Genomic DNA, 22186 nt, shown 5'->3' with positions numbered 1-22186 from the left:
AGCATTCACAGTTTATATAAGCATGGAGATATCAAAGCCAAAAACGATTCTAACAGCAGCAAATTTTCCAATAGAGACCACGAGAAATCAAACAGCAGCAGATAGTCTTGTAACTTTATTTTATTCCACAGCAGGGATTGAATCTCAACTTATTTTATTCACCGCCCTTACAAAAGCATTTATGCAGATTAATATATTTAAAATAAATTCATAAGTGATAGGAGTATAATTAGGCTATTCGGACCATCACATCTACTCTGTCATTCAATCATGGCTGATCAATCTCTCCCCTACACCCCCATTCCCCTGCCTTCTCCCCATAACCCCTGACACCCATACTAATCAAGAATTTATCTATCTCTGCCTTAAAAATATCTATTGACTTGGCCTCCACAGCCTTCTGTGGCAATGAATTCCACAGATCCACCACCCTTATTGCATCTTACTTACTGCAGGTTTTTGTGTAAACAGACCAAGAAAACTCACTAATAAGACTTGGGGACATCACAATCCGAGTAACAGATCAATTTCCACTTGATCAAATGTATGGTTATAGCAAAATACTAACAGATATAAAAGAGCAGCTTTTGGCATTGGTATATTTTGCATTCACTGCAGGGGGGGGGGGGTACTGACAGTGCATGGTTCCCCAAGAGGGTTTAGTCTTTGACAATTTATTTGGCCATTTGTCATCATTTTGGAACCAGTTAGAATGCTGTTGGTCAAGCTTAAATCAATTTCTGGACACAAGGGACTGCAGATGCAGGTTTACAAAAAAAAGATATAAAGTGCTGGAGTAATTTAGCAGATAAGGCAGCATCTCTGAAGGGTCCCGATTGGGAAAACTAACTGTTAATTTACTCCAGTGATGCTACCTGACCCGCTGAATTACTACTGCACTTTGTGTATTTTTAAAATCAATTTCTGCTGTAAACATTTTAAAATAGCAATAGGCTTGAAAATTAAAACAGATTATATAAACTTGAAAAGAGTTTTAAAGATGAAATTAATACCAATGCATGTTAAATTAATACAAATGTTATTCCTGCAAATTGATTCACAAATGCACATCAGATGTGTACGTTTGTTACAGAAACAAATTGATAAAGTCAATAAATTGGCAAGTTGGAGAGTATTTTGTGGAAAGTCCAAGTCTGGTGACCTCAAAATGTCCCATCAGGGCAGCACAGTGGTTGATCCTGACTATGGGGACTGTCTGTACGGAGTTTGTACATCCTTCCTGTGACTGCGTGGGTTTTCTCCGGGTGCTCCGGTTTTCTCTCACATTCTAAAGACGTGTGGGTTTGCAAGTTAATTGACTTCTGTAAATTGTCCCTAGTGTGTAGGACTAATGTGCGGGCGATCACTGGTCGGTGTGGACGGTGGGCCGAAGGGTGCATTTCCACACTGTATTTCTAAACTCTAAAATCAGATTCATAGACCAATATAGTTGAATTCCTAATATGCATGTTCTGATGCCATACAGTTTGAAGGTAGGCTGCTGTGGAGGAGCTTTTATTGCTCGTTACTTAGTTGCATTAAATTTGTTAGACTATTTACCATCGATCGAATGTATAGTTTTCGAAAAATCCTAGGGTATAAAAGAACAGCTTTCGACATGAGTGAATATGACATTTACTGCAGAGAATGCTGACGGTGCATGGATCCTGAGAGATTTTGTATAACCATTGTGTTGCTCAAATTGTAGTCTTTTATAGAAAGACAAAATGAACCAGGACATGCTACAAATGTTCTATACTGTTATCATGGATAACAGTTTTTACAGCATACAATCCAAGTAAGCATGCAGATACACAGGCAGTGAAGAAAGTTAATGGCATACCCGCCTTCATAACGAGATAAGTTGAGTATAGGAGCAAAGAGGTCCTTCTGCAGTTGTACAGGGCCCTAGTGAGACCACACCTGGAGTATTGTGTGCAGTTCTGGTCTCCTAATTTGAGGAAGGATATTCTTGCTACTGAGAGAGTGCAGCATAGGTTCATGAGGTTAATTCCCGGGATGGCGGGACTGTCATATGATGAAAGAATGGAGCGACTGGGCTTGTATTCACTGGAATTTAGAAGGATGAGAGGGGATCTTACAGAAACATATAAAATTATTAAGGGATTGGACACACTAGATGCGGGAAAAATGTTCCCGATGTTGGGGGAGTCCAGACCAGGGGCCACAGTTTAAGAATAAGGGTTAGGCCATTGAGTACTGAGATGAGGAAAAACTTTTTCACACAGAAAGTTGTGAATTTGTGGAATTCTCTGCCTCAGAACGCGGTATAGGTTGATTCATTGCATGCATCCAAGAGAGAGAGTTAGATAAACCTCTTAGGGCTAGCAGAATTAAGGGGTATGGGGAGAAGGCAGGAACGGGGTAATGATTATTGAAGATTAGCCATAATCACATTGAATGGCCGTGCTGGCTCGAAGGGCCAAATGGCCTCCTCCTGCACCTATTGTCTATGTATCACTTGCCGTGACAGCATTTTTTGTCAGGTGTTTCCAGCCTGCTTTGCTGCAATGCACTGAAATTTCATTAACCGGTTCCAATCTTAAACCATCATTAACGCAGCAACATGTGGAATCACTTCACAGCAGATCACAACCCAAAATTATTGGTGAATCACCCAGACATCAGAACACATGATCAAAGATTTGCTCATGGAATGCCTTTGAAGAGTTAAGTGAGGTGGGATGGCAGGGATTCATGGAGAGATTTCCAGTGCAAAGGGCACTGCAGCTGAGAGTCTGGATAAAATCAAGAATCTCTATATGGAATTGTAATGACATGGAGAAAAAATATCTAATCTTTGACCAGTCTGAGGATCTCTGTGCATTTCATTCTTTTACAGTATAACAGACTTCGGACACTTACCAGAAAGCCTCCATTAAGATTTGTGGTCAGTGATATTCCGAGTGTCATGTTTTCCTTTACTTCAGTGATATTAGGGACTGTTAAGAATTCTGCAAAATGAAATAAGAATACAATTACATTCAGAAGTCTTGTTAAATCCTGTCAGCAGATTAGGTTTGTTTAAATGCTGTATTCTGCAGAATTCCTTAATAGATCTGTCGGTGCTGAGGGAGAAGGCATTTCCAAATAAGAATTAAAACTGATATTTGCAGAAGTTACATTGCCTAACTATTACTTCAACCACCAAACCCTTGCTTTCTGTCATCCTCTCCTGAAGGCATATTATCATTGTAGAGCCGAGTTTGTTTGGTCCAGTCTCCTGCTACTTGTGTGAGAAAAGCAGCATGGAAAAGTCTTAGAGTTGTCGCCTGGTTCAACGGTGTGAGTCAGAAGGGGATGTCAAGACTTAGCATTGATGCTGATTCCTGGAACAGAGGGCACTCAGATCAGCAGACAGCTGAGCCCAATATCATCAATTGTATCCTGCAGGATCCAAAAGGTTTGAAAGCCAATGGTCCAAATCATCCTCAGGTCTGAGGACCTCTGTCAGGGGCAAGATGGAATTAATTATGGAAACATAGAAACATAGAAAACAGTATTTTTTAATCTTTTGTTTTAGGGACTATTTAACTTATTTTTCCGTTTTACATCCTCTCTAGATCTTATTCAACTGGATCCATTAACCTTTTTATTACTTAATCTCTGATATAAAATTTTACAAAATCCTGCATATGCTGGAAATCAGAAATAAAAAAGAACATGCTGAGTACTTAGCAAGACCGGGTGGTGCCACAACCAGTTATTTGTTATTTTTAGTACGTGTTAAAAAAGTATGTTTTAATGTTCCTTGGTTTGTTTTATGTGGGTGGGGGGGGAGGGGGGGTTGGGGGAAACTTTTTTTCAATCTCTCACCTCGACGGAGATGCGATTTTATTCTGTATCGTATCACTGTCCCCACTGTGGCCTAACATCGTGGAGTTGGCGGCTTTTCCTGGAGACCAACTGGGGCTCCAAGCCACGGGAGTCTGCGGGGCTTTAACATCGCGGAGCTTGCAATCCCTTTGCCGGGGATCGAAGCTCCAACTACAGGGCCTGTGGACTTTATCATTGTGAAGCCCGCGGTCTCTGGTAAGGAAGGGCTGATTTGGGAGCTCCATGCTGCAGAGAGAGTTTCAACTGCCCCGACGCGGGAGTTTTGATCACCCTGATGGGGGCTTCGATCGTCGGCTGCGGGGGCTTTGATTGCCCCAACTGCGGATGGTTTGACTGCCCCGACCGCGGGAGAACAAGAGGAAGAAGTTTGAACCTTATTGCCTTCCATCACCGTGAGGAATGTGGAATCCACTGTGATGGATGTTACTGTTAACTTTTATGTGGTTGTGTGTCTTGTTGCTTGTCACTTAGTATGGCTGTATGGTAACTCAAATTTCACTGTACGTTAATTGGTACATGTGACAATAAACTGACCTTGAAACCTTGAAACATAGACAGGATCTGTGAAAATCTGAGAAATTAAGTTAACATTTTGTGTCTGTATCTGAATACTAGCTCTGTTTCTCTCTCCTCAGATGCTGCCTAACCTGCTATACGGTTCCAACAATTTTTGTTGCCATTTAATCGCTCCTGCCTTGCGTTCTGTCGTAATCTCTATAAATACCCATGATGTTACTACATGAAATATTTTATTACGAATGTATTAATGCATGTGCACAATTTGAAAATAATCTTGAATAAAACAAACACATCTTTCAGACATTTCCATGCTTCTATTGCATTATATATAGTACTTGTACTGCATGTTCCTACACTACTGGTAGGAACAAAAGGGGCATGCAAAGACTTTGAGTCCTCTCTGACCTTCCTTGTTGCCCTAATTTTAACATTTGTACCGTCATTAACTTTTACCAGCTCTGACACCAGGTCATCCACTTAACACACTAACTCTATTTCTCAATTTCTACAGATGCTCCCTGACTTATGACCATACTCAGGGGGTGTGGGGAGAAGGCTGGAACGGGGTACTGATTGAGAATGATCAGCCATGATCACATTGAATGGTGGTGCTGGCTCGAAGGGCCGAATGGCCTACTCCTGCACCTATTGTCTATTGTCTATTGTCATTTGCAGCATTTTATATTTTGTTTTAGGTTGAAGACTGATATTAATTGATTTTTGGCCTCTAAGGGAAGAATGGATACTGACATTGGGGCACATCTCCTTCAAGGTATACTGCTGGTCGTCTACTGTTCATGATATACTGTAAATAGAAGAATGTAGATCAGTAGGAATTATGGGTGGAGAATGGGCAGATGGAATTTAATCTGAACTAGTGCGTGGTGTCGTACTTTGATAGATCAAGTGTCCTTTAGGAACATTGATGTGCAGAGCAATTTGAGGATGGAAGTTCTTAGCTCCCCGAAGGTGGCAATGCAAGTAGATAATGTGGTAAAGAAGGTATATGGCATACTGTTGCAAGTGTAGAAAATTTTGGTTACATTTGGAGTATTGTGTGCATTTCTGGAAGTCCCATTACATGAAGGATATTGATGCTTTCGACAGGGTGCAAAAAAAGTTCACGTTGTTTTTGCCTGGATTAGAAAGTATCACCTAGAGGGAGCAGTGGGAAAAACTTAGATTGACTTGTCGAGAGCAACAAATGCCAAGGGGTGACCTGGTAGAAGAATCTTAAATGATGCAAGGAGTAGATAGCGTACATAATCAGAGACTTTCTTCCAGGTGAAAATGGCAAATTCTCAGATGCTTCAAGGTGAAAGGGGGAAAGTTTGAAAGTAATTTATAGGGAAGTTAATTTTGTCCACAGTGAATGGCAGATACCTGAAAAGTACTGCCAGGGAGATGGTAGAATACAACAATAACATTTAACAGGCATTTAGACAGGCACACGGAGAGACGGGGAATGGTAGGATACAGACTATGTGTAGGCAATTGGGATTAATTTAAATTCTCAACACAGTCGGCACTGACATTGTGGGATGAGAAGAATCTTCCTAATCTCCACTGCTCTCTGTCCTTCATGGCTGGTCTAAGGTGCCTGCCAATAGACTGCAAGAGTTCAAATGGCATTTATTAACCCAGATTCCAGATGCATCATGAGAGCATGCCTGTGATTTTAACTTCATACTAAAAGAGGACCCCACCACTAGTTTAATTCCCTTTCTCAGCATTGAGTACCAGAATAAACTGTTTAACTCTCCTGTGTTTCATTTCTCTTTCTCACACATAACATTTTTTGTAATGTGATACAATAGCCTAATCAAAGTTAATGAACTTTTTATTCTTGTGCAGTAGTTTATATGTAAGAAAATAGACTTCATTTTTACCAGGCAAGTTAAGTTTCACACATTCTGGATTGTTGGTCTTGAATGTTGGACATTTGTAGACATCACCAGTTCTGTATTTGGGCTGTCCTACCCAAGGAGAACCAATCAGAAGCCTAAATACAAAGAAAACAAAAAGTCATAATGATCTTGTATCATAATAATTTTAAATGGTAGAATGAAAGATATGCTCAAACACGGGGTTTCAAATTGTGGTGGAAAACATCTCTGCCATTTACGATGACACTCAGCAACCCAACATAACTTCGCAGATTTCAGATGCCAGATGCACTTGGAATCTAGATCAAAACACAAAGTGCTGGAGGAACTCAACGGGCCATGCAGCATCTCTGGATGGTGTAGACAGGCAACTTTGAGGCAGGACCCTTCTTCAGACTTGGAATATATTTCACATTACTTAGTGGTGGTATACCGCATGTTGGAGATGGTCCTCATTGTGAGGATGGAACATATTCTCCTCAAACACCAGTGGTTCTTCTGACCAATAGTCTCTTGGATAGATACACCCATGACAGGCACACCAGTGAGTCAAAGCCACATAGATTTATCCTGCATGTTTGATGTTAATTTCAACCACAGATAAGTCCTTTGGCTCTGTCAGCTTTGGCAGAGACACCTTTTGGCGTCCTGTCAAGCCCAAACATCTGGAAAGTGTACGAAAAAATGTTCCACCAACTACATCAGTAGTTTCAAAAATTGCTTAATGCACAACTGGAACATCACTCTTCTACCAACAATCTTTATCAATCACCACCTGTCGCTAATATCCAATGTTACATCACACTCATAGAAACCTTCATTATATTGAACTGCACACATACCTTACATCCACTGCCAGTTATTCAGCCATGGCAGGCAAGGCAAACACACACCCAAGCACATTCTGCACCACTCATTAACACATTTACGGGACAAAGTAAAAAAATAACCTATGTAAGGAACAAACGTGGACCAGAATGGCTGTAATTCCTTGTTTTCCTTGAAAAGAGAATATCCAACATAATTGGATTAGACAATAGACAATAGACAATAGGTGCAGGAGGAGGCCATTCGGCCCTTCGAGCCAGCACCGCCATTCAATGTGATCATGGCTGATCATTCTCAATCAGTACCCCGTTCCTGCCTTTTCCCCATACCCCCTGACTCCGCTATCCTTAAGAGCTCTATCCAGCTCTCTCTTGAATGCATTAGGAAGCACGGAGCTTAGCGGCTCATATTTTAAACTCCTCCTTGCATCCCAATTCCCTTCTCAGTATTTAAACTGTTTTGATGTACAAATGGCATAATCATGATTTCCTTAGAAGATAGACACAAAATGCTGGAGTAACTCAGCGGGACAGGCAGCATCTCTGGAGAGAAGGAATGGGTAATGTTTCGAGTCGAGACCCTTCTTCAGACGATGTGGGATCTCTCCTGGGATGCTGCCTCTCCTGCTGAGCTACTCCAGCATTTTGTGTCTATCTTCCATTAAAACCAGCATCTGCAGTTTATGATCTGCAGTTCATGACCTACACATCATGATTTCCTTAGTTTGCCCCTTGCTCTCCTCACCAAACCATTTCTTCTTTCAGATCAGTAGTCTTGGAAATCAGCAGCAGGAAAATAAGTGTGTGATGATGGAAGTAACATTGTGATCAAGTTTGTTGCTCGTGGCCATCAAAAGTATACTGGGCTCAAACAGCACATTGGGCTGCCACAGGTGGACAACATCGTGACTGCTCCCCATGAAAACGGGGCACTAATCTGCATTATGCACTTCCCTCTCTGGTCATTGAGGAAACACTTGTTCCAGTACATCTTACATCCAGTGCAAGCATATTAACATGAACATTGAATTCTCCAATTTTAGGTAACTTAAACCCACCCCTCTTCGCCCTGCTTCCCCACCTGGACACCCACCTATTTCTCCCCTTCCTCCTCCCTTCCACCTGCATCCCTTCATCGAGCTTCACAATTTGCAACTCTTCAATCCTTTTGTCTCACACCTTCTGCCCTTTCATCTCTGGCCTTTGTCCAATCATCAAAACCACCCCTCACCTCTATCCACCTATTACCTACAGGCTATGTCCCACCCCTCCAATATGCCAGCTTCTCCAGTAATGCTGCCTGACCTGCTGAGTTACTCCAACACTTTGTGTCTTTTTTGGTAACCAGCACCTGCAGTTTCATGTTTCTACATATTAACACAAATTCAGTCAATATTACCTGGCTCCATAAGCAAGCCCACTGTCCTTGCAAGGCCAAGTACTTGTTCCTCTTGCAGCTTGCTGGCAATGTGAATGATCGGTATTCAACTCCTTCACACCAGAGAATGACTTTGAGTTTCCTTATGCGACGCAAACCAACAGATTGTAGCTTCAGGCTAGATCGAGCCACATCCATAGAAGTTGATGGCCCCTGTAAACTTAATATCATGAGCTAAATAGTTTTAGACAAGCTTTGTGACTGAAGGTGCAGATGGCTTATTTCAGCATGACATTAACCTTAATTCTTCTGAAGTGTGTAACCACTATGACATATCACATCACTCAAAGAGATGGAAGGGAATTTCTCCCTAAAATAAATCAACGACATGCTTAGGAGATAGGATCTGCTTTTGCCAATCGGAAGTTCAGATGGTATGACTGTTCATATAACAAAGTTGTCAGGATATGGTATACATAATTATTGGTATCACAAAATGCTGGAGTAACTCAGCAGGTCAGGCAGCATCTCGGGAGAGACGGAATGGGTGACGTTTCGGGTCGAGACCTTCTTCAGACTGATGATACATAATTATTGATATTTTAGAATAATATATATCAGCATATTATATACATACATGTATACTATATACATAACATACAGCCTCATACTATATACATCATTTTTATTGGGAAATGTTACTTTTGTGCCCCAACCTTACGAGTTTTGGTATTCGTCAATTAAAATAAAAACTGTTCTACCTTTACAGACCTTTTTGCAATTTCTATACACTTAAAGCACAATGCACATGATTGACAGGGATTGCAATGTGGAGAGACATTGTTTTTATTTGTCCAATTATGTAAATTAATGAGAACATGCCTCAATTCCTGTCACTTGACTTATATTTACAGAAACATTCTGTGCTTTCTGCACTCCATCAAAATCAAACTCTCATTTGTGTTTACATTTCTAAAATGTAAGAAAAGTCCTTCACAATTCCCATTTCCTTCAAGTGAGAGTCAATCAAGAGAGCTGTTTTGCCCTCAATTTGCAATGGTACGATTGCCCTCATGCCAGAACTCCAGGTCTATTTTCTCCCACCTGCATCCATCTGTCTCACTCCCTCTGGTGGGTTCAAGGTCAAGGTCTCAAGGTCAGTTTATTGTCACATGTACCAATTAAGGTACAGTGACATTTTAATTACCATACAGCCATATGAAAAAAAAAAGCAACAAGACACACAACTACATAAACCTCCACCACAGCAAATTCCCCACGTTTCTCACTGTGATGGAAGGCAATAAAGTCCAGGTTATTTCTTCTTTTATTCTCCCATGGTCAGGGCAGTCGAACCATCCATTGGGATCGAAGCTCCCGTAGCCGGTGGTCGAAGCCCCCGTGCTGGGGTAATCGAAGCTCCCGCGTCAGGGCGATCGATGCTCCTGCGTCAGGGCGATCGAAGCTCCCGCGTCGGGGCGGTCGAAGCTCTCGCGTCAGGGCAGTCGAAGCTTCTGCGGCTTGGAGTTCCCGAAGTCGGTCTCTAACCAGAGACCACGAGCTCCGCAATGTTAAAGTCTGCCGGCTCCCGCTGTAGAGCTCAGAGGTCGATCCCTGGCAAAGGGATTGTGGTCTCCGCGATGTTAAGTCTGCAGGCTCCTCACGGTGGAGCTATCGAAGTCGGTCTCCAGCAAAGGCCGCCAACCTCTCAATGCTAGGCCGCAATGCGGACGGAGATACAATACGGAAAAAAATCGCATCTCCGTCAAGAGATTAAAAAAAGTTTCCCCCAACTCCCCCCTCCCCCACACCCTCATTAAACAAGCTAAAGAATTCTAAAAACATACATTTAACACTAACAAACAAACAACAAAGAAGGAAGGGACAGAAAGACTGTTGGCGAGGCAGCCATTGCTGGCACCACCCAGTTTGTCTTGCCAATAGGAGAGGACATACCCAAGGATTGTGATGGAGAGGTCAGTCATCTGGCTGTGTGGCCAACTATGGTAGGTTGTGCATTTTGGTAGTAGGAATAAAGGCGTAGACTATTTTCCAAATGGGAGAGAATCCAGAAATCTGAGGTGCAAAGGGATTTGGGAGTGTTGGTACAGGATTCACAAAAAGTTAATCTGCAAGTTGTATTGGCAGTAATTAAAGCAAACACAATGCTAGCATTTATTTCGAGAGGGCTTGTATACAAAAACAGGGATGTAATTCTCAGGTGCTGGCCAGGCCGAATTTGGAATATTATGACCAATTTTGGGCACCATGTCTGAGGAAGGGTGTGCCTTCTCTGGAGAAGGTCCAGAGGAAGTTTACAAGAATGATCCCAGGAATGAGTGGATTAACATCTGATGAGTGTTTGACGGCACTGTGCCTGTACTCGCTGGAGTTTAGAAGAATGCGGTTGGACCTCATTGAAACGTATAGAATAGTGAAAGGCTTGGATAGAGTGGATGTGGAGAGGATGTTTCCACTAGTGGGATGGTCTAGGGTTAGAGGTCATAGCCTCAGAATTAAAGGATGTTCTTTTAGATGAGCAGCAATTTCTTTAGTCATTGGGTGGTGAATCTGTGGAATTCTTTGCCACAGAAGGCTGTGCAGACCAAGTAGGCTGATATTTTTAAGGCAGAGACAGATAGATTCTTGATTAGCACGGGTGTCAGATGTCATGGGGAGAAGACAGGAGAATAAGGTTAGGAAGGAGAGATAGATCAGCCACGGTTGAATGGCGGTGTAGACTTGATGGGCTGAATGGCCTTATTCTGCTCCTATCACACGATCACTTATGAACTTTATCTATTGTACTTGCCGGTGCTTGCTAGGTCATTTCAGAGGAAATGTCTGCATTAGTCACACACAGGCCAGACCACACAAGGATGACACATTTCCTCTGCTGGTTAGCATAAGAGAACCACAGTGACAAAACAAATAACTATTTTTATGGTGATCATTACCAATGACTGGTATACTTTTAAAATCATCTTACTTTAAATTCTAAATTTATCATGGTAGGATTTAAAATTGAGTGTCTTGGATTGTTAGTCCAAACATTCCCTGTCTTATTCAGAAGTAACTTAGTAATTAAGTGTGCATCACTACCATTACAAGTACATGAGAGCTGAATCAGTCTGACCACCTTGGTGGAGGAGGAACAGGATAACTCTGAGCAACTTTCAAATAAGAGACATCAGGAACAGTAGAGGTTGGTTTAATCAATAGGACAGAAAGAGCTGGATAACTAGGCAAGGCAGGCAGCATCTCCGGTGAACATGGATAGGTGATGTTTCAGATCGGGACCCTTCTTCAGATTGATTGTAGGGGGAAGGGAAAAAAGCTGGGAGAGAAGAGGAGCCGGACAAGCTTTGGCTGGTAATAGGTGGGCAAAGGCAAGTGGGGTGGGTGGGTGGGGTGGGGGGTTAAAAGGCAGATGGTTGGAACAAAGGCCTGAGATTAAATCAGAAGGTGTGATAACGACTGATTAAACAGTCGCAAATTGTGAAGCCAGAGGAAAGAATGTAGGAGGGAGAGGGGAGAATTAGGTGAGAGTTCAGCTGGGGCACAGGGAAGGGAAGGGGAGGACGGGGTGTCGTTAGAGATTACCTACCATTGGAAAATTCAATGTTTATATAGTTGGGTTGTAAACGGTCTAAGGTGCTGTTCCTCCAGTTTGCACGTGACCTCACCTGAGTAACGGAGGATGCCCAGGACAGAAAAGTCAGTATGGGAATATTAAAATGGTTATTAACCAGGAGATCCAGTTGGCCTTGGCAGACCGAATGTGTGTAAGTGTGTGCGAGTGTGAGCAATAATTTTCGCTAATTCTCTTGACGGCTACTGCTGTTCACCGGTGATGAATGCTCTCCTCCCCCTCCCCCTCCCATCCCACCCCATCCCACTCCACCCCACCCCACCCCACCCCACCCCACCCCACCCCACCCCACCCCACCCCACCACACCCATACTCCTAACCTGTTTTGCAGAAAGGCCACAGGGGTCACGTACAGTCTCTGTCTACACCCTCTCCTGGTCATCACCTATCTACTTTCTGCCTTACCCTAGGTGTGATCACCTCACTATAACTCTTATCCATGAGATGATATCCATGAAATGCTGACATCATAATGTCAGCAAAACTAAGGAGATTGTTATTCTCAATGTCAGCAAGACTTGGAGATTGTTATTGACTTCAGGAAGTGAAGCAGTACACACACCCCATTATACGTTGATGGCCTTGCCAAGGCAGTGTGAAATTTAAATGGTGAGCACGTAGAGTTGGTCGAAAGCTTTAAGTTCCTAGGAATAAATATCACCGGCAATTTGTCTTGGACAAGCTATGACCTAGAAAGCCTAACACCTCTCGTTCTTTAGAAGGATTAGGAAATTTGGCATGTCCCCAACACCCCTCACCAACTTCTACAGATGTGCCGTGGGTAGCATTCTATCGTGATGCATCACAGCCTGGTTTTGGAGAAGCTCCATCCAAGACTGCAGGAAATTGCAGAGAGTTGTGGATGTAGCCCAGACCATCAAGCAAACCACCCTCCCTTCCATTGACTCTGCCTACACTAGGCATTCCTCCAGATTTAGTCCGTTTCTTCCCAGCTGTTATCAGGTGATTGAACGGTCCTCTCACCAGCTTGAGTGTGGTCCTGACCTCCCATCTACCTCATTGGAATCCTTTGAACTTCTTTAATCAGACTTTATCTTGCACTGAATGTTGCACCTTTATCCTTTATCTGTGCACTGTGGGTGGCTTGATCGTATGGTCTTTTCTTTGACTGGATGGCATGCAGATGAAAACCTTTCACTGTACCTCGGTACATGTGACAATAATAAACTAAACTAAACTATCATGCTCTCCTTCCCCCAGTCGATCATGAGGTTGTTCATCTGCGACTCCAATTCCCTAATACTGCTTTATTATAACCCCTTCTTATAAAATCCATGTCACTGAAATTGTATTGTCTTTACTCTTGTGTGCCACATTTTTTTCCTGTCCAGATTTCTCCAACGTGTTGTCTAAATGATGTGTTTTGGAGATCTTGGTTGCTGATTAACACAATAAGCTCTAAACCATGATGAAAGAACTCAAAGTTATACTAAACATACAGACTACTGACTGCTTAATGTAGTAATTAGCATGACAGGGGATTGGGTGGTAAGTACTTATTACATGTGATTTTTTTTGTTATGACTTGCCTCATTTATTATTTCTTCTGAGGATAATAGTTTAGATGGAAATTTTCAAACAAAAACATCCATTACATCTCACAGATGTTTTCTTTTCAACCAGGGAGGGGAGAAATAGTTGCAAATCAAAGTGGTAGAAAGAGTTTGTGTGTCAGCAAATGAACATGCTTGTGGCAAGATGATTATCCAAACCAATATTTAATTTATATGTAACATGAAGAATAATTTCATACATTTTAAAAGATTGACAAGAGTGAGAGCAAAAAAACATAGTTAAGTATCCTTAACAATTCACACAATGGATGAAATCTGACATATTTGAATGAGTTATGGTTGTAAAGATTTGTACTGCTTGCTAGAATCTTAATCGTTACTCTGGATGCATGGTTGCCACTGCACACAGAGAGCAAGGAGAGAGCATCTAGACCAAATTAGACAAATTAGATCATCTAACCTTCTCCTGAGGGGTTAACATAGAAACATAGAAAATAGGTGCAGGAGGAGGCCATTAGGCCCTTCGAGCCAGCACCACCATTCATTGTGATCATGGCTGATCATCCACAATAGACAATAGACAATAGACAATAGGTGCAGGAGTAGGCCATTCGGCCCTTCGAGCCAGCACCGCCATTCAATGTGATCATGGCTGATCATTCTCAATCAGTACCCCATTCCTGCTTTCTCCCCATACCCCCTGACTGCGCTATCCTTAAGAGCTCTATCTAGCTCTCTCTTGAATGTATTCAGAGAATTGGTCTCCACTGCCCTCTGAGGCAGAGAATTCCACAGATTCACAACTCTCTGACTAAAAAAGTTTTTCCTCATCTCTGTTCTAAATCGCCTACCCCTTATTCTTAAACTGTGGCCCCTGGTTCTGGACTCCCCCAACATTGGGAACATGTTTCCTGCCTCTAACATGTCCAACCCCTTAATAATCTTATACGTTTCGATAAGATCCCCTCTCATCCTTCTAAATTCCAGTGTATACAAACCTAGTCGCTCCAGTCTTTCAACATAGGACAGTCCCGCCTTTCCGGGAATTAACCTAGTAAACCTACGCTGCACGCCCTCAATAGCAAGAATATCCTTCCTCAAATTTGGAGACCAAAACTGCACACAGTACTCCAGGTGCGGTCTCACTAGGGCCCTGTACAACTGCAGAAGGACCTCTTTGCTCCTATACTCAACTCCTCTTGTTATGAAGGCCAACATTCCATTGGCTTTCTTCACTGCCTGCTGTACCTGCATGCTTCCTTTCAGTGACTGATGCACTAAGACACCCAGATCACGTTGTACGTCCCCTTTTCCTAACTTGACACCACTCAGATAATAATCTGCCTTCCTATTCTTACCACCAAAGTGGATAACCTCACACTTATCCACATTAAACTGCATCTGCCATGCATCCGCCCACTCACACAACCTGTCCAAGTCACCCTGCAACCTCATAGCATCTTCCTCACAGTTCACACTGCCACCTAGCTTTGTATCATCGGCAAATTTGCTAATGGTACTTTTAATCCCTTCATCCAAGTCATTGATGTATATTGTAAATAGCTGTGGTCCCAACACCAAGCCTTGCGGTACCCCACTAGTCACTGCCTGCCATTCTGAAAGGGACCCATTTATCCCCACTCTTTGCCTTCTGTCTGTCAACCAACTTTCTATCCATGTCAGTACTCTACCTCCAATACCATGTGCTCTAATTTTGCCCACCAATCTCCTATGTGGGACCTTGTCGAAGGCTTTCTGAAAGTCGAGTTATACCACATCCACCGGCTCTCCCCTGTCAATTTTCCTAGTTACATCCTCAAAAAATTCCACTAGATTAGTCAAGCATGATTTCCCCTTCGTAAATCCATGCTGACTCGGAACGATCCTGTTACTGCGATCCAAATGCTCCGCAATTTCGTCTTTTATAATTGACTCCAGCATCTTCCCCACCACTGATGTCAGACTAACTGGTCTATAATTTCCCGTTTTCTCTCTCCCTCCTTTCTTAAAAAGTGGGATAACATTAGCTGCCCTCCAATCCACAGGAACTGACCTGGAATCTATAGAACATTGGAAAAACATTATTAATGCGTCCACAATTTCTAGAGCCACCTCCTTAAGCACCCTGGGATGCAGACCATCAGGCCCTGGGGATTTATCAGCCTTGAGTCCCATTAGTCTACCCAAAACTTTTTCCTGCCTAATGTGGATTTCCTCCAGTTCCTCTGTCACCCTAGGATCTCTGGCCACTAGAACATCTGGGAGATTGTTTGTATCCTCCTCAGTGAAGACAGATCCAAAGTACCGGTTCAACTCTTCTGCCATTTCCTTGTTCCCCATAATAAATTTCCCTGCTTCTGTCTTCAAGGGACCCACATTTGCCTTGACTATTTTTTTCCTCTTCACATACCTAAAAAAGCTTTTACTATCCTCCTTTATATTATTGGCTAGTTTACCCTCGTACCTCATCTTTTCTCCCCGTATTGCCTTTTTAGTTATCTTCTGTTGCTCTTTAAAAGAGTCCCAATCCTCTGTCTTCCCACTCTTCTTTGCTATGTTATACTTCCTCCCTTTTATTTTTATGTTGTCCTTGACTTCCCTTGTCAGCCACGGGTGCCTCTTACTCCCCTTAGAATCTTTCCTCCTTTTTGGGATAAATTGATCCTGCAACTTCTGCATTATTCCCAGGAATACCTGCCATTGCTGTTCCACAGTCTTCCCTGCTGGGGCCTCCTTCCAGTCAATTTTGGCCAACTCCTGCCTCATGCCTCTGTAATCCCCTTTGCTATACTGTAATACTGACACCTCCGATTTTCCCTTCTGCCTGTGCCTGTCTTCTCCCTATATCCCTTGATTCCACTAGCCCCCACAGCTCTATCTAACTCTTGTTATGAAGGCCAACATGCCATTAGCTTTCTTCACAGCCTGCTGTACCTGCACACTTACTTTCAGTGACTGGTGTACAAGGACACCCAGGTCTCGTTGCACATCCCCTTTACCGAATCTGACACCATGGAGATAATAATCTGCCTCTTTGTTTTTGCCGCCAAAGTGGATAACCTCACATTTATCTACATTATACTCAATCTGCCATGCATTTGCCCACTCACTCAACCTGTCCAAGTCACCCTGCAACCTCCTAACATCCTCTTCGCAGTTCATACTGCCACCCAGCTTTGTGCCATCTGCAAACGTGCTAGTGTTACTTCTAATTGCATCAATCAAATTATTAATATATATTGTAAATAGTTGCGGCCCCAGCACCAAACTTTACGGCACTCCACTCGCCACTGCCTGCTATTCTGAAAAGGACCCGCTTATTCCTACTTTTTGCTTCATGTCTGCCAACCAGTTCTCTATCCATGTCAATACTCTACCCCCAATACCATGTGCTCTAATTTTGCTCACCAATATCCCATGTGGGACCTTATCAAAGGCTTTCTGAAAGTCTAGATACACTACATCCACTGGCTCTCCTTCATAAATCCATGCTGACTTGGACCATTCCTTTTATTGCTATCCAAATGTGCTGTTATTACCTCTTTAATAATTAACTCCAGCATCTGCCCCACCACGGATGTCAGGCTAACTGGTCTATAATTTCCCGTTTTCTCTCTCGCTCCTTTCTTGAAAAGTGAGATAACATTAGCTACCCTCCAATCCACAGGAACTGATCCTGAATCAATTGAACATTGGAAAATGATCACCAATGCGTCCACGATTTCTAGAGCCACCTCCTTGAGTACCCTGGGATGCAGACCATCAGGCCCTGGGGAATTATCAGCCTTCAGCCCCATCAGTCTACCAAATACTGTTTCTCGCCTAATGCAAATTTCTTCCAGTTCCTCGGTCTCCCTAGATCCTCCGTCCTCTAGTACATCTGGGAGATTGTTTGTGTCTTCCTTAGTGAAGACAGAACCAAAGTACCTGTTCATCTCTTCTGTCATTTCCCTGTCACCCATAATAATTTCACCCGTTTCTGCCTTCAAGGGACGCACATTTGTCTTTACTAATCTTTTTGTCTTAACATACCTAAAGAAGCTTTTACTATCCTTCCTTATATTCTTGGCCAGCTTCCCCTCGTACTTCATCTTTTCAGCCCGTATTGCTCGTTTTGTTACCTTCTGTTGTCCTTTGAAAGTTACCCAATCCTCTGGTTTCCAGCTACTCTTTGCTATGTTATACATCTTTTCTTTTAGTTTTATTCCATCTCTAACTTCCCTTGTCAGCCACGGTTGCCTCTTATTCCCCTTAGAATCTTTCTTCCTCTTTGGAATGAAACGATCCTGCATCTTCTGGATTATGTTCAGAAATTCCTGCCATTGCTGTTCCACCATCATTCCTGCTAGGATCCTTTTCCAGTCCACCTTGACCAGCTCCTCTCTCATGCCTTCATAATCCCCTTTGTTCAACTGCAACACTGGCACTTCCGATTTAACCTTCTCCCTCTCAAATTGCAGATTAATGCGGGTTGGTGCATATGAGTCATGCCATTACAGATGGTGATTTGTCCAGTGTACAGTATTGGCTCCTTACACCAACACCCTAAAATTGGTCTTGTCAGTTCAAATATAATTCAATAGAAAAAATAGACAATAGACAATAGGTGCAGGAGGACACCATTCGGCCCTTCGAGTCAGCACCGCCATTCAATGTGATCATGGCTGATCATTCTCAATCAGTACCCCGTTCCTGCCTTCTCCCCATACCCCCTGACTCCGCTATCCTTAAGAGCACTATCTAGCTCTCTCTTGAATGCATTCAGAGAATTGGCCTCCACTGCCTTCTGAGGTAGAGAATTCCACAGATTCACAACTCTCTGACTGACATGAAAGGGGTAGAAATTCATTTCATAGACACTGGAGAAATGTATCCTGGCTCTCTATATGCATGTATAGTAGTAATTGTGCATTGTACTCTGCTTTTGGAATCTAGCCCCTTATACTTCATGTAACTGAGTTTCAGTAGCACAACTACTACGCAGAATTTATTCAGCATTTAGCCAAAGTGGCCGAGGTCAAATTTCTACCCCTTTAAAAGCAGAATTAATTTAAAAAAATACGAAAAACATAACTACTTGCCATTTTCCTTCTTTGTTTTCAAATTGTTTAACGGTATATCCAAACATATCTCCTTGTGAACCATTAAATATCATCGGGTTTTTCATGTCAATGTTGAATGAATTGGCCTGCTGCAGAATACCTGTGAGAAAAGCAAGCAATAAAATAAATGAACGATGTACATTAGTCACATATAATACTTAAACTTAAAATATGGAAAATTTAATCATGGATTTATAAAGGTACAGATAAAGATAGGTCAAGTATGGCAGTCGAAAATGAAAGATGTAAAGGTTGCCAAACAATTTAACTCTGTCGTCCAATTCCCACACTGACCTTTCTATCCTGGACCTCCTCCACTGTTAGAGTGAAGCCACATGCAAATTGGAGGAACAGCACCTCATATTTCACTTGGACAGCTTACAACGCAGCGGTATGACCGTTGATTTATCTAATTTCAAGTAACCCTTGCGTTCCCTTTCTCCCCCCCCCCTTCCCCACTCTAGTTGTCCTACAAGTTCCACAGTTTACATCCCTGTATCCCCATCGTTATCACTGCTTCCATAGCCACCAATGGACCATTGTGGGCTCCATCCCACCTTGGTCATTTGTTGCCGGTCTTGATTTGTTCTGGCCTTTTCCTTCTTCCAGTCCCCCCCCCCTCCCCTACTTTCAGTCTGAAGAAGGGTTTTGACTTATCCTTTTTCTCCAGAGATGTTGCCTTGGCCGCTAAGTTACTCCAACACTTTGTGTCTAATCTCAATTTAAATTTGTTTATTTGTTACATCATTGCAGTCTTCAGCCTGTGTCAGGGGCACATGCTCTGATACAATAGTGGACAAAAATAACAGGCCAGAGACACACTACCATAAGTCTGTGACATTTAACAAGCGGTAAAATATTGGTAGCGTTTCAAACGTTATTTCCAAAGACACATTGGTACGAGTCATTTCCTGCAATTAATCCTTTCCATAATCAATTAATCTGTGACATATCCAAAGGCCAAAAATACCAAAACTGATCTCTTGCCAGTTGTGAGATTTGTACCCGAGTGCTCTCAATCAAATGAGTCAGTCCCTCATTTCCTAATTTCAAGTTTGAGTTTGGGTTTAGTTAATCGTCACAGGTACCGAGCGAGGTACTGTGAAAAGCTTTTGTTGCGTGATAACCAGTCAGTGGAGAAATAATATTTTATTACAATCGAGCCATTCACGGTGCACAGATACATGATAAAAGGATTAACGTGAATAATGTTTAGTACAAGATAAAGCCAGTCTCATCAAAGATAGTCCAAGGGTCTCCAGTGAGGTAAATAGCAGTATAGAACTGCTCTCTAGTTGTTTGTAAAATAGCTCAGTTGTCTGATAATAGCTGGGAAGAAACTGTCCCTGAATCTGGAGGTGTGCGTTTTCACACTTCTATACCTTTTGCCCGATGGGAGAAGGGAGAAGAGGGAGTGGCCGGGTAGCGACTCTTCCTTGATTATGTTGGTGGTCTTGCTGAGTTAGCGTGAGGTGTAAATAGGGTCAATGGAAGGGAGGTTAGTTTGTGCGATGGTCTGGGCTGTGCACAATTCTCTGCAATTTCTTGCAATCTTTAATGGAGCTGATCCCAAACCATGCTGTGATGCATCCAAAAATAAAATGCTTTCTGCAGTGCATCTGCAGAAGTTGGTGAGAGTGTTGGGGACATGTCGAATTTCCAAAGCCTTCTAAGGAAGTAGAGGCATTGGTGTGCTTTCTTGCTTTTGGTGCTAATAAGGAGCTGAACTGTATACAGACAGACACCACATTGGGGCGGTCCTTTTATTTCCTTTAATATTTCCTGTCCCTGAGGATGTTCACAAATCTATGATCATAGTTCGTATATAAATGTAGGAATAACATTTGATGTAATTTCCACAACGACACCTTAAGAAGTACAGGATACAGGATGCAGATCTCTTCTGCATTCTGCTATTGAAAAGGCAATTGAAGGCACACAAATCAAACAACCTATTCAAGAAACAGGAAGTTTTTTTTAGAAAGAAACAATTGTGAAATTATCTCCCTTACACCGTGGCTGAATGAAACTTAGTTCCTGAGTCATAACACAATTGCTTCTTTGTACAGGTCCACCCTGGGTTACAGAACAGTTGCATTCCTGTGAACTGTTCATAACCTGGACAATTTGCAGGCAGTCTTGAACTGAGTTACCAGGAGGCAGAAGATGCCTGCAGCTCCACAGCCTGCGGCCAAGTCAGTTGTGACAGCCTTGGTGCGTTCAAAGTTCAATTGTATTTATCCTCTGAATTGACATTGCCAAAAAAACAAGAACAATTTATGAAAATAATATGTACATAGTTGTTAAATATTGTTTGCAAGTATGACTGATCTTCCCGTAGAACAAAGATTGTTATGTAAACATTTATCTTTGTCAAAAATTGCACTTTGAAGAAAAAATGTTTGAATCCAGTTTTTTAATAACTGTGTCTATCTATCACAGCTATTATCTCAAAAGAGCTTAAAATTGGCTTGTATTAAGTCATTGGTGTGAATAAGAATTCACAATTCAACATTTGCTGATCTAAAATCATCAGAACAAATCAAATGTAATTTTAATGTAATTTTATGACAGCATTTAACTCTGTTGAGAGACTGCTTTCCAGATAAATCAGTCTAAGATACTTAGAAGATGTAAAATAAATGAAACAAACAATCACAATGTTAATAGACACAAAATCCTGGACTAACTCAGCAGGACAGGCATCATCTCTGGAGAGAAGGAATGGGTGACGTTTCGGGTCGAGACCCTTCTTCAGAGTGATCACAATGTTAAAGTCTGCCTTGGTCATTATCACATTTGCCTTGGAGTTAGGTGGTCACATCCAAACCCCATTTTGAGGATTAAAATACCTGGGATGTATGTGAATCCCATTGCTGTATCAATAAGATGATCTTCACTGTTCCCTATCAGCATCCATTTCATTCATATGATTAAGGCAGTGGGGACTTTCATAAAGTGAATAATTGTCCAAGCCATTCGTTGCACACTCAGGTAGAAAGATGGGGAAAGGAGTCACAGGTAGTTAGAGTGCAAGATAAGTACATGCCTCTTAGTGTTCTCAAGGCTAGTTGTTTCATTTCACAAATTAGCTGCCAGTCTTGAGGCACTTATGTAATCATTTGCAGTTAAAATTACTGAGGAGTTCCCTATTACATGCGACCCATACTTTCATATTCCAGTGAGGGTGAAAGCAAAAGACAATTATCTGAGATAGTGAAAAGCACCCAAACCTTGAACCCTCTGCTAATCACCATGATCTCACTGAATACGTTCACCTGCAGAGGACCCTGCCAGGACTCAATACGAAGAGACTCTAACTCAGGCGACATGACCCTCAGAATGCTGGGGAGATAAATAACCTTCAGGGCACGAAGGAGGTCCAAATTGATGGTAATTGGGAATGATAAAGGGGATCTGCTGGATGGT

At 42.3% G+C, this 22186-nt stretch overlaps 1 protein-coding gene across 1 annotated transcript in view; it reads right to left on the bottom strand.

Annotated features, from left to right (window-relative positions):
- Nucleotides 1–22186, bottom strand: part of itga1 (integrin, alpha 1) — a 147073-nt gene that overhangs the window by 108365 nt on the left and 16522 nt on the right. Inside the window, exons 2-4 of the mRNA XM_078410053.1 lie at nt 18737–18857; nt 6267–6379; nt 2887–2975 (exon numbers count right to left, since the gene is read on the bottom strand). Of these exons, the coding sequence (XP_078266179.1) occupies nt 2887–2975; nt 6267–6379; nt 18737–18857 (323 nt within the window). The remainder of the gene's footprint in view (nt 1–2886; nt 2976–6266; nt 6380–18736; nt 18858–22186) is intronic.

This window comes from Rhinoraja longicauda, chromosome 1, assembly GCF_053455715.1.
Source record: "Rhinoraja longicauda isolate Sanriku21f chromosome 1, sRhiLon1.1, whole genome shotgun sequence".
In the NCBI taxonomy this organism is placed as follows: domain Eukaryota; kingdom Metazoa; phylum Chordata; class Chondrichthyes; order Rajiformes; family Arhynchobatidae; genus Rhinoraja; species Rhinoraja longicauda.
Note: the sequence above shows the minus strand (reverse complement) of the source record. Positions and strands in the feature narration are given on the sequence as shown.